Here is a 13,642-nt window from a genome sequence, read left to right as displayed (position 1 = left end):
TTCTTTATTCAAGTAAGTTTCAGACTGATTCAGGTAGAACTAAACACGTAGTGTGAGAAATATTGATTAAAAACAATTGATTACCGCGCGACGTAGAGGCGACGTAACTGAAAAACGACGTAAATCGAGAGGACCTCATTTCACTCACTGTTCATTGCATTGAACATGTTCGTTCGACATCAATTATCTGACAAATTATAATTGCGTTCAAGTAATTTGAAAGCTTCGGTCATCGATGACCGACGTGGCAGTCAACGTGTTAACATATTAAGAGGTAGACGCACACCTGAAAGAAATAAATAAGCGGAAATGGACTCACCTCATCCGGCAACGGTTTAATATCTTCGTCAAGGAGACGCGCGACTCGCGCGACGTCGCCACGTGCGGCAGCCTCGCACAACTTTTCTGCCATTCCAGCCACGCATCTGCAAAAGAACAGGAAATGGATGAGCTTTAACGGAATTCGCTTCAAACCGCTGCTTTCCATGCAACATCGAATTGCTTCTCAGATTGTTATGTCAGATACATCGACATAGCTGCGGGTTTCTTGTTAAGGGCAAGCGAATTAACGAAGAACTTCGTTAAATTTATTTACGTCGCCCGCCCACCGATGATCAGTAACTTCGAACTCGTTCCAATTCCAATCCAGTTTCTTTCATTTGTGCCTTAGTTACTTTCTTTCTCAAACGAGATGTCGCGCGATAAATGCCAGCCATCTGTTTCCTATCTTAAGGAGACTTTCTGGTTTAGAAATTAAAGGGAATTCTTTTGAATGTGAATGTTGTTAAGAAAGGAATTTAATCAAGCGAATTTACGTTATTCATATAATAGCAAATGCAATTATGCAGGCACAATTTTAAGTGACTCGCTGTTGCAGTGTGTTAACGTGTTGTAAACTAAATAAGCTATAATGGGTAATCATTCTTCTGTCGCTTGTGCGTTGATGTTTATAATTGTATTGTGAATATTATTTGTATAGTATATATTAATGTAAAACCTTTTTGTACTGAAATAATATAGAGAACGTTTTAAAAGAGAATATTTTTGAGTTAAATGTAAAAAACGGAGATGTGTCGTTGAATATAAAATATAAAATGAGATTAGAGTAAATTTCCATGATATTTTAGGTAATTATATTGTGGAATATGAAAATTATTTATAGATTATGAAATTTTATATATTGTATTTTATTGTGTTTTAGATAATATCCATATAATAAATTAGAATTATATAAATATAACAATTTACAAAGTTGTATAACAGATTATATTATTATTCATATTTTAGTATACCTTCAGTACTTTGTAAGATATTGAAAGAAACATGTTTCTTGTTCTGAACTTCGAGGACTATCTTACACCTCCAGTATAAAAAATGCACAATAAAAAGAAATAAGTGTGAAATATTCTTGTGAAAACTACTTTCTATAATCATTTCATAAAAATTGGTAGATGTCACTTCGAAGTGCTCCCTTGTTAGTGCAAGTTACACTCAGGAACTCTAATTTCCGCCGGATGTCAACCGGTTAAATACTTCGCACATGTGTAGGATGTGCACAACTCAGAATAAGTAGGAACAAGATACGAATATGCGTCGATTTTATCAAAGATCTAGAAATTGCTTACACTTTCATTGAAATAATTTCAATGAAAGTAAGTTCTCAACAGAACCAATAACTTTCTAATAATTGGATATTAAATCATGAATTGTTTCTTTTCAGTAGAAAAGCATAGGAAATGAAAAAAGTTATTGAAAAGTAAAACATTCTGACGAACTGCTAAAATAAATTAAGGAAGATTTAAACAATGATTTCAATTTCTTTTGTATGTATTTCCATCTACTAAAAAAGTTATAGCAAGGATAAAATTAAATTAGCCGAATATTAAAAATTAAGAGTTTCATATGTATACACGAAAAAGAAATTATATACTAAAACATAATGCCGAATAAAGCGCAAAGACAATAGAATCCTTAAGCAATCTGAAATTGTCTATTATCGTAAACTCAAAACACGCTTTCTACGTAGCAAAGAGTTGATTATTGCATGCACAATTGTTTGCAAATAAGAGAAACATTAACACATTGAAATGATCTACGCTTAAATACGTACGATTTTTAGTATCTATAATTTAATTTCGGAGAATTGAGATTACCTATATTTACAGTACGTTTCTTCGAAGACAATTGTTCATAGTGAGACACCTCCGTCACGACTGAACGGAATGTACACCTTCATCTAAATTAATATTACACACGAAATCATATCCATAAACCATACGCTCAGATCTTCATTACAAAGGAGGGAAGGGCGTGTCGACGAAGAAAAGAGGCGCGTACATTTTATAGATGGAACAATGATACACGACGGCATTGTTTTCTGGGACAATGGACACTGCAGATATTTTGGGTCACCCATGAAACTAAACTCGAAATTTCGTGCACCTATGGAATTATGCATTCTAAACGTGTTTTGGATTTTAAATGACATGTATTATTCATACTAATGTTAACTGAAAATCGCCTAGGATAATAAACCAAACCCAGGTCTGATTTAACACGAATTATTTTAACATAATTTTGATTTAACACGAATCATTATTACGTAATTCTGATTTAACACGAATTATTTTTACAAAATTTTGATTTACTAGGAATTATTAGTCTCATTTTACACGAATTGGAAGAAAATTAATTTTCTTCTTTTCACGATTTGGCATGATTTTACGCACTTATCTAAATTCTAACATGAATTTTTATATAGTTTATTGTATTTTGTTAGTGATTCCTTAGGTTTGTAATTAACCTCTATTTTTCTATAAACACAGTATTACCGTGAACGTATTTATTGTGTAAAAACATAATCGCATGTACATACACTCCTAAAGAAAAATAGCACACATGTGTTACCTTTAATTTCTGGCGGTATAATTATGGTACAGGAAAGGTGAAGAGAAATAGCACACGTGTGCTATCTTTTTCTTTGAGAGTTTACATGAAAGAAACAAGAAAGCAGACATTGTGTATAATTTCTCGACGCTTATAACATAAGCTTCACGCTAAATAAAATATAAATTCATAATCTTTATATTTTTCTTTTTTACCCTCTAACATTTAATTAAAATAAATTTATTATTATGGATTCATATTTTCCTTGGCAAAAGTTATTATGCAACAACTCAGAGAATTTGTTAAAATAAGTATACAATTGAATATACGAGTACATATATTATATACAGTAATACTATTGTTTTATATTTAATTTCGCAGTTTACATATGAAAATATCCGGTAGTCAGTCTATCAAAGAATTCATTACACTGTGTAGAACCAGATACGTTTCAAAACGGTCCATAACTCTTTTTTTATTCATTCTAAACGTATAAGCTCTTATTAGTTCGTGATCTCTGACATTACACTTTATAAACCTGCAAGTGCCTAAAGGTTCTTAAATGATGATAAACTCGATTGTATCAGGAATGTTTGAATAATCTCGGACCGTTTTCAGTGACTTACAAAAGATTGAAGTATTTTACAGAAAATAAACTTAATCCGCAATATAAAGAATCATTAATAAGGATTACAAAGCAAACTGAGCATAACACACGTCATTATGTTACCGTTAATGATTTATGTGACTAGTTGATATAATATTGTCCCGCAATTGGTCGGTCGATTTTTTTTAAACGGGAAACATGAAACCAGCTTTGTCTGCTAGGACTAATAAAACGTAATCTCATTAATACATAAATCATTACTTTATGGTCCAGGTGAATCAGCAATTAATAGTGCTGAATCCTGCCATCTCATGGATGCTGATATCAAACACTGAGAATACGGAAACGCTCACATTACCTTTCATTGGAACATAGATATATATTAAGAGTTTCTTGTGCCATATTTTATATGCTAGTTACGGCATGCGTATACGAGTCATATCCGCTATCAAACTGTTCTCATCTCTACTAGCGTAACGTCTATTCAGTTTCATCGAGAGTGTGTTTTATACGTATAATACGATAAATAAATTTAATGGTTTATTTATTGTATCGTAAACATAAAAAAATGTCTGGGCCAGCGATTGCTGTAACCAGAATCGTATTAATATAATCTGTGCGAAATATTATATTAACAATGCGACTATGTCATACAATTCGTACAGAATTACACAACTTCGAATACGAAACCTTGTAATTTACAAGAATATCTGTTTTCCATTCTCTAGCCCTTCAACCTAAATAAATCATTTTATAATATTTACGAGCTCTTAAATGTATCTCTTTAAACCAGTAAACTCATAATAAAGTTTAAACAAATTTTTTTCGTTACCTATATATCATCCTACATACGAAAATAAGTTAACAATCTAGAATAATACCTTTCTATACAAGAATTCATTTTCAAATAAAATCGAATTTGAAAACATTCTGTCAGAAGTTCAGTAAGTCCTCAATACAATTTCAAACTGGATTTCCTCGGGAACGTACTTCCATATGAAAAGAATTTTCTTTTATACATTAAAATTCTTTTATCGTATATAATAACTTCCCAACGATTACGTCATACGTATTAATACGAATCATTTATATACCCGAGCAACTCTACAAATATTTAATTTCAATGTTCTCGAAAAGAAAGTTTCAAATAAAACGAATGTATTCTATACTTTCGAATTATCTTTTTTACTTTCGATGCTACCATTAATAACAGAGCACACTATCTAACAATGTTGCGCTAACGAACTTGAGAACCACTCAATGAGTATTTAGGAAGAAACGTATTATTTCACGTGGCGTTTGATTTTTCAAATTCTGATCTATTAATTTCTCGAACAGCGGCCGCCGTAAATTAAAATGATATGTCATGTAGACACACGTGTACGGGTGCACGCAGGTGCATCAACGTAACGTAAAATTTTCAGCGTAAGACGTTGATTAATGATGCACGGTTTCTCTTTACCAACTGTGCAGCGCTAACCGCGTGGTATCTACAACATAGTCAAAGGAATTTCACTCTGCTCAGAAGGCAGTGTGCTGTGAAACAAAAGCAAACGATACCGTTCGAATACCGTTGCCATTCGGATCTCCGTGTAACGTGTCAACGTAATTAAACTACAGTGCTGAATAAAAGTATTTACATAGCCTGCGATTTCTAATGCAAACATTTAGAACTATTGAAATAATTGCTGCGTTATCTTCCCTTGTATGAACCTCTATTCGCAAGTTAACACGTTCTCGACCATGGGTCACATGTGCAAGTTTAGACATGAGAGCTTAACAATGCGGTTAAGTTCCGAAAACAAAATTTGAAAAAATCAATGTATCGGCTTCGGAAATTATTATACATGTTCAGAAGCTATAAACAGAAGGGCTTTCTGACCTAGAAAAAACGAAGGAACAAGTAAATCGAATATTATTTATTCCATTAAAATTCACTTAAATTTTATTATCGCTAGAACTAATGATTATTAACGATTTACTATTACAAACGGTAAATGTAATAATTTTCATGAAATACCACGTCCGTGACTGTAAATATTTGTGAAAGCAGAATGAAAAAAGTATGTCAACCTACACGTTGAAAGATAATTAATTAATTAATTATAAATATGCATCATAAAATTTAAATATTTATAAAAATTACGTGTCTTTAGATAACTTTAAAGCGGACGTGTATGTTTCGATGACAAATAATAGGGCAATCAATATTACGAAACATATTTCAATTAAATTTATGAAAGGCTTCAGTACTAATTATTAATATTTACCAGTAAATGTGAATATATCATGATTACGTGTCGTTAATCACTTTGACCAAAAGACACAATTATTATTAATGTCATCAAGTAATTTTAATATTCATTATATGCAAAAATTCTCAAGTGAATGTTGTTTTTAAAAATGGAGGTTTGTTCCGTAACCGACATAGAGGTTCCAAACTTTTGACCGACAGTGTACATGACATTTATTTTTTTCAAATCAAGTTTAAGGTAGCATCAACTATTGTGGTTATTAGCGACCATCGTTTCTATTTTATTGTTTTCTTTATTACGTGTGTTACTTCTAAAAATTCCGTGAGATTTCTTATTTTGTTTTTCTTGGGGTTTTCCTTCAAGTGAGTTGATGCTTATGCTCTACACTACCAAAAACATTAGTTGTTATTTTAATGACAGAGTACAATTTAACAGTGAACGCCCAGAAAATAAAAATTTCAATATATACATTTTCAACGACGGAAATACCATCTTGTGTACGTTAAATCAAAGAATTATGTTCTAGTAATTATTTCAATTAATATCCTGGTAGCTCGGAAGTTCATTTAGCGTGTCAATTTACAAAACACATTAATAAATGTCGAGGAAAACTGAAAAAGTCCAAGTACAAAACGAAACGCTAAATCCGTGCAAACGTGCATGAACATCGACGCGTAGAAAATGGCAGAAGCAATCATTTCGGTAGGCATAAATGATAATTGCATATTGTAGCAATACTTTTGTCTACCGCTGTACATCCAGCTAAATGTTCGTACAGCGAATAACGGTGGATGTTAATTACTCATCGTTCGATCCTCATTAAATGAGACTTGAGAAATCGATCCTGTGGCGCTTGTGTAACACAGATCGCTCGTCGATAAGGCATAAAAACACCTTAATCTAATTGGACATAATAAAGATTCATCGAAAATAAATCTTCATTAATGAATTGTAAACATTATCTTTAATTGCCTCAGAGATACGCGTTAACGAATACGATCGTACATTTTCAATTTCGAATTTTTTGCGTTGCGATATTTTTTATGCGCCATTTAAGTTCCTTCCTTCATCTCCGTCGAAAAAGTATCGAAAATTTTATAAGAGAGAAAGGCTAAAACTAAAAAGGTTGATTTGAAAGTGGGAAGCAATGTTATGTACAATGTGAAGTAATGAAAGTAATAATTGAATGTTTTAGTCAAACGGAAATCGTTGCTTTTGAAAAGTCTCGTGCTTTTCGTTCATTTTGGTCGAGCATTGCATACAGATCGAGCAGCCAGCGCGCCTCGCAAGGATATTCCCTCGTTCCGACAGCGATTTAATTATCGCCCATCCATCCTACGTCATCGTGATCAATAAAGGAGGAACGTCTTTCACCGAAGCAATCGCCGTGCTGAACAACGCGGCTTAATAACTTCAGAAGAAAAAGAGAGAAACCTAATATATGGTACCAGTTTCTGAATACGATATAAACTGCATCGAAGCCAGTCTGGACAGAGGAAAACCTTTTGCGTTATTACCAGCAAACACGCAGCGTAAAATTTTCATGTAAACCTGTTGCAACATTTATTCACACTTATTCAATCGTTATGTGTAAGAACATCTATTTGTATAAACAAGTTAGAAGACAAATTAATTGCATTAATAAGTAATCTATTTAACTGTTCAAGTTATTAAAAATTATTTTTATCACAATGGAGAGAAACAGTAACCTTTTAAAGAGTAATAACGAGCATTTTCCGCTTAAAAAGAAGACTGTCATTCTACTGGTGATGATAGTGTTGGAAAATTCGAATTCAAAAATCAAGTTTCTGTTATTTTTCAGATAACATTGCAGGGAATTTATTCCATATTTTAAAGAAATATTTTTCGAAATATCACCTATCTTGAAACACAAATAACTCTGATAAAATCTCGCCTATGTTTGTGATTCTAAGAGGATATAGGTGTGAGTATTACAATCTAGTAATTTTTTAGTAAAAACTTGTATTCCAATCTGAACAAATTTTGTTACAAAATTAATTCTTGTATAACTAACTTCAGCGTAAAAAAAATAATATAACTGATTTTCATCTGTGTATACATACACCTCTTTTTGAAACGACTCTCAGACTAATTGCACTCATAACACTTGTTATCCTCTAGAACTACGTCTTATTAGCTACTTATCAACTTTTCATCTCAACTCTTCTTCTACTTCTTATCAACTACTTATAAACTTCCTATTTAAATTCTAGTCTTCCCATTTCGAAAACACGTGTTCCGTTATGTTTTACACATCCGCGTATGTTATAATCATCAAACTTCAAAATAACAATGAAATAAGATCCGACATTAAAATAATACCATGATGCGAATAAAACTGGCTAGAAAGAAATGTTAATTAATCAAAGCGTGACGAAACTCGCAGGGTGTCAAACGGTCAAAGTCAGATATCAAACTAGAAGTAATCATTAAAGATTGAACTGACAGTCGAGCAAAACTGGATTCAAGTGAATTCAAGCGACAACATGGTATCTAGTACCTAGACGTCGTGTTGATCCTGCGATCTGATTATTTTATCGCTTGATCCCGATCGGAAAATCGACTAGAATGTCGGATCGCCGTCACGAGTCGGCAGACGTAGGTCGACGACGCTAGGAGCAAAGCAGCTTCTTCGTACGAAAGCTCGTGAAGCATCCCATTTTTTCCAATTATACATTCAAAGGCACTAATTATTATAGAAAGCGTCTTCCTTCGATTTTTAGCTGTAACATTTATAGGCGGAAGCGATACTGAAACTCTGGAGAAGATAAACGTCCGACGAGTAATATGGAAATGTTACTGAGGTATTAATTAATGTATCGTTATGGGCTACAGCGTTATGGATTACTATGTTCACGATTCGCTATGAAGCATGTTGCTGAATCGAGGCAAACCTAGTAAATAGAGGATACCACGGTTTGTTACTTTATAATTGCAATTTTATTATTTTTCTTAGATATAAGTTATATTAAATAAATTTGATTATTTGTCTTAGACCTAACTTATATTAAACAAATAATCAAACATCGTTTGTATCTACTTTATGGAAAAATCCAAATTCATTGCTTATTCAACAAGTGACATATTGTTTTTATACGGTTCTGTAAAAGCAGAGTATTTCAGAATAGATTTAAACTATTTGCTATAGTAATTACTGTAACTTGATGAGTATATAGTATAAAATTCTCGTGTGTTATGGAATGCAGGTAGGTGTCTACTTAATGGAAGAAGAAGGAATTATTATTAAAGGAATTTGAAGTTAACGTAAGAATAGAAATAATTCCACCTATAAATCATAATATTAACAATTTGTAATTTTTTACAATTAGAATTTCAAAAGAAAGAATCTGAAAGCATCCTGTAATGTGTATCTCGGTATCTACGATACGTCAGATTATTACAAAAACCTTTACACGGGTTAAAAACAACAAACTCGCAGGAACTCGATTTATCCGCCTCAACTCTTTGCTTCGAAACTAATAAAAGAGAAATAATCTTCGCCCGTTATACAACGACGGTTACAAATACGGAAAAGCACGAGGAAATTTTAATTGAAATCGCGCGCAGATGGATAAACATTCAATCAAGCCGCGATGAGCGCGCGGACACCGGGGCAGCAGCGGCAGTTCGCCGCCAATGCTGACAAAATGGAGGCTTGAATCACGGCTGCGTACGAACGATACGGCCGTAATCAGAGGCAGTTGCTCGGGAGACAGGATCGTAAAGTATAATTTCTTGGCTCGCTTGTCTTTGGCCGATAATTACCTACACGGGGAACTATCGCGAACGCACAGAAAATTATTGTCCCGGTGCGTACCCTTACACCACCTGCCGTATCGACGAAGCTCTCACGGGAAGGTAATTTCATCGCGAGGGATTCGCACGATTGCTTATTTGCATGTTACCGGGGAAAACCAACGGACCAATTAATGGATCCTAGTTAGTTTCATGATGAAAGTGATACAGAGTATTACGTGGAACGTAGGAAAACATGCATGGCCGGGATTACTGGAGGAAATTACACAATGTGATTCTCTTTATTTAATTTCCAAGCTAAATCGCCAACCGAGAACAGAAATGTTATAATGGAACGGTATTCAGATACACCGACCATTAAACTTGCATCACAGAAAAACGCTTGAGAAACAGAAGTTTTTGCTTCAGTGATTTTATTCTTGTAACAGGCGAACGTAGTGATACTTAATGTTTAAAGTTCTTTTTAGTTTCTTTTTGTGATCGATGAAAAATTCATAGTATCGAGTGTACGTTCAGTGGATAGCGCATTGGTGTGTGCTGGAAGAATTTTGCAGAATTATATGTAATTCATGTTGAATATATTATATTAATAGAATGGACATGGTTAATAGATAATTTCACCCTTAAAAACGAAATAAACGAAAATAATTCAAAGATAATAAATAAAATTATATTTAATTTAATTGTATTAGTATCATTTAATGTACGGAAATCATATATGTTTTTTCTCGAATTAATTCTATGGCCTTTGTAATCGCTGACGGATAATTGCATCTCTCAATTACACGGTTTATTTTTTCAGTAAATTTGTTGTTTAATAATAAATAGTCGATTAATAATTATATATAAAGGATTAATTAATATTTATCCATAAAGACTTTTTCTATAAGTCAGATAAAAGATAAGTATTATATTATAATAAAATAATATAAAAAATTAATTGAGATTGTGTATAATAGTGGTAAATAACTGTGCACTTGTGATTATAATTATAATGCGAGATTCATTTCTTTTGTTTACATTTCATATAACTTATTTCTTATTCTATATGAAAATATTCTATATGAGAATATATAACTTACAAACATTACAAAAGAAATAGAATCACATTCTTGAACCCCTTCGTTTTTTAAAAGTAAAAACTTAAAGAAGCTTCATCTGACACAATAGTATTCCAACAGTAAAAAGATCGTTAATCGAAGTGCTAACGAATCTTTTATCACCGCTGAAAAAATGTGAAATCATTTTGAAAAAATATTCTCTGCAAAAGTAGGACTACATTTTAACGTCTAGCGATTAAGGATCCACGTTTGAAGATTTTCACCGAATCGATGCATTCTAGATTCTTCTCATACAATATCAGGTAAGCGAAAACGTCGATTATATTAGACTTACATCACGTACGCACGAGTAATTCCTCCATTCGCGTGGCCGTACATATCCAACAGAACGTCAGCTCTCGTTCGAGGCATCTTTGACCCTGTTTCCACAGTACAACAACGAGTGTCCGTTACATACTCTAATTAAAACAGTACCACTAAAAGTGGGAACAGAAGAAAAAGAAACGAAGCGTGTTTCTTTCGTCAGAGTCGTCGAAGTTCTTCTAACGGAACTGAAATCCATAAACTCTACCGCGTCTAATCATTCTGACATTATACTTATTATTTCTGAAATATTCAACGCTAAATTATGCATTAAGGAACGTGGACTTTATGAACATTGACTGCACAATTTTTCGTTTATTTGCATTCCTTCTTAAACTGGATAATTTGTCTTCAGTTATTACTCTAAAGAAGTAAATAAATGTCCCTCACTCACAAAAAGAACAAAATTTTATAAACAGATATAGCAGATATTCTATTACCGATAGCAGTTAAATTCGTTGTATTTATTATTTTACATTTTATTCAGCTTGTCAAATAAATATTATTTGAACTGGAATCTATTAAAAAAATAAATGACTCTGATCTTTGAACGTTTCATTTAGAATTGGTATATACTTGTTACTATATTTCATCTTCATCTCATAAAATATTAAGTAATTCTATTGATTTGTATTTTTAAATAATTCGATCAATCGATAATTATTTACTTATTCAATTAATCTACATCCTTCTTCATATATCACATTATCATTATAAATTCAAAATACAGAAATTACATTAATGTTCATTGAATTCACCTTCCACAAATCCTTAAACAAATGAAACCTTAATGTGCTGAATCATTTATGCACGTATAGGTATCGAGAAATACCAGTCGTCCGAACATATTCACCCGGTACTCTAATACTCGCAATGATTTGCCGTCGATCCACCGTGAGCAACTCGTAAAATGGCTGTGAGACGCGAACCCTAAACCGTGCCAACAATCATCAGAGTCATCTCTCGAAAGGAGTTTACCTCTGTATACCTATTAATAAACTTTTAAATACCAGATGTTGAATTAAAAGCGACTTTCATAATTCTCTATTAAATCACGACCTCAAAAGGGGTATCGTAACGTTATGTTAATTAAGGGTACCTGCTCGTCCGTGAATACAACAGTCGACACTAAAAAATAGATTAATAAATCCGTAATTGTTATTGCTGGGTTCATAAATGACCATTAAATAACCGTCAATGGGTGATGTGTTAAAACGATCACGTTTCATTTTCAATAACTGCCGCGAGATTTGCATCGCTAATTATCCATTAACCGAGATCGGCGTCAATTGAGGATCGACATCGGTACCAGTCCGCCGGCATTTCGAGCCGACCCGAGCGTGTTTCTCGTTGTCTTCGAGCGAAGGCGGGAACTGCAGATCTTTTAATTAGAGATCTCGTGAGATAAGAATGTCCGCACCGCATCGTCTTGTTAGGGTGCGTTTATACTATTCCTTCGAAACGTAACGTTCCAGTTCGAACAAACATTCTTCTGGGTAATAAGATGGGACTATTGATTCATAGCGTTCCGTATCCGTTCCGATACGTTGTAAACGGTCAAACATCCAACGGACAGTAGATGAAATGTACTATTCGTCTCTATCGAGCATAGTAGCGACCTTAGTTATAAGTGGACAGAGGCAAGAGGAATTGACCGCACGTTCCACCTCAGTCCTTCCAGGAAACATGTGGCGGTAGCTTCACGCACTCCGCCCATAAAGGGCTACGCAGACCTAAACGTCTTTCTTGCTCCTTCCCAGTCTTTCATGATTTGTATATATATACCATCCGTAAATCTCCAACACTCGTCCCAGTGTCTAAGGCAAAGGTGTTTAACCCTTTGCACTAGAGAGGCGACTCCCAGTCGCCACATATAATTTGATACAGCAAAATTATAAACTTTGCTATTTACCATTAACCGTTGTATACTGTATCAATGTGTGAAATATTGAAAGAAAACAGCTTTGTTCCCTAATTTGTGTGATTTCTTGATAAATTGATTCTAAAAAATCTTGTCTAAATCTAATTAGAAAGTATTGAATGCTTCAAATGAAAAACTTTCGAGTGCAAAGGATTAACTTTATTTCATTGACTTAAGAGTGAGAGTCTTAATTAAGCAGTTCTATGTAGCGTTCAATGCAAACAGGTAAAAACAGGTATGGAGAGGATAACTTTCCCTGAGGGGAGTGTATACACGTTGAAATCTGCGACGATGTAGGCATCGCTACAAGTAGATGGGTTTGAGTCTTCCAAACTTTCATGGTATATATTGCACTGAAAAAAAAAGTGAAGGAGGCTCAAACCCATCGCATGTGGCGATGCCTGCGTCGTCGCTTGTTTCAACGTTTATGGGGGCCTTTACTGACGAGTCCACTGGTAGATCCTGGACGAAACGCACACACTCCTTTCCTGATCTTTTCGAATTCCTTCCTCCTTTCGTAACATTACCGGCCGCTTCGCATAGTAGCCGAGTCTTCGTGCCCCCGGGATTCGGTAAACATAAAAAGCCACCGCAGCGCTGAAACGCAATCGCCAATGTTTGTACATCCCCACTTCATCGTATTTCGTTTCGCTTGCGTTCATCGCTGCGCAACTCGACCAATAACAAGGCCGTGTCGAAACTGAGGCGTCACTGTTGCCATGACTACCGGGCGGAGCGCTGCGAGTGGACGTCACCCCTTGGCCCTGTGCAC

At 34.0% G+C, this 13,642-nt stretch overlaps 1 protein-coding gene across 10 annotated transcripts in view; it reads right to left on the bottom strand.

Moving 5' to 3' along the window:
* The window catches only part of dgo (ankyrin repeat domain containing protein 6 diego), a 236,197-nt gene that overhangs the window by 175,269 nt on the left and 47,286 nt on the right, over positions 1-13,642 (bottom strand). For 9 of the 10 annotated variants that reach the window (XM_031987614.2, XM_076365390.1, XM_076365387.1 and 6 more), the window contains one exon: positions 320-425. In XM_031987614.2, the coding sequence (XP_031843474.1) occupies positions 320-412 (93 nt within the window). In that variant the 5' untranslated portion in view covers positions 413-425. Of the gene's footprint in view, positions 1-319; positions 426-10,920; positions 10,998-13,642 lie in introns of those variants that run through there. The other variant, XM_076365384.1, reaches the window with a different exon arrangement.

This window comes from Nomia melanderi, chromosome 3 (assembly GCF_051020985.1).
Source record: "Nomia melanderi isolate GNS246 chromosome 3, iyNomMela1, whole genome shotgun sequence".
NCBI lineage: Eukaryota > Metazoa > Arthropoda > Insecta > Hymenoptera > Halictidae > Nomia > Nomia melanderi.
The sequence above is the reverse complement of the archived record's forward strand: the minus strand, read 5'-3'. Positions and strand labels throughout refer to the sequence as shown.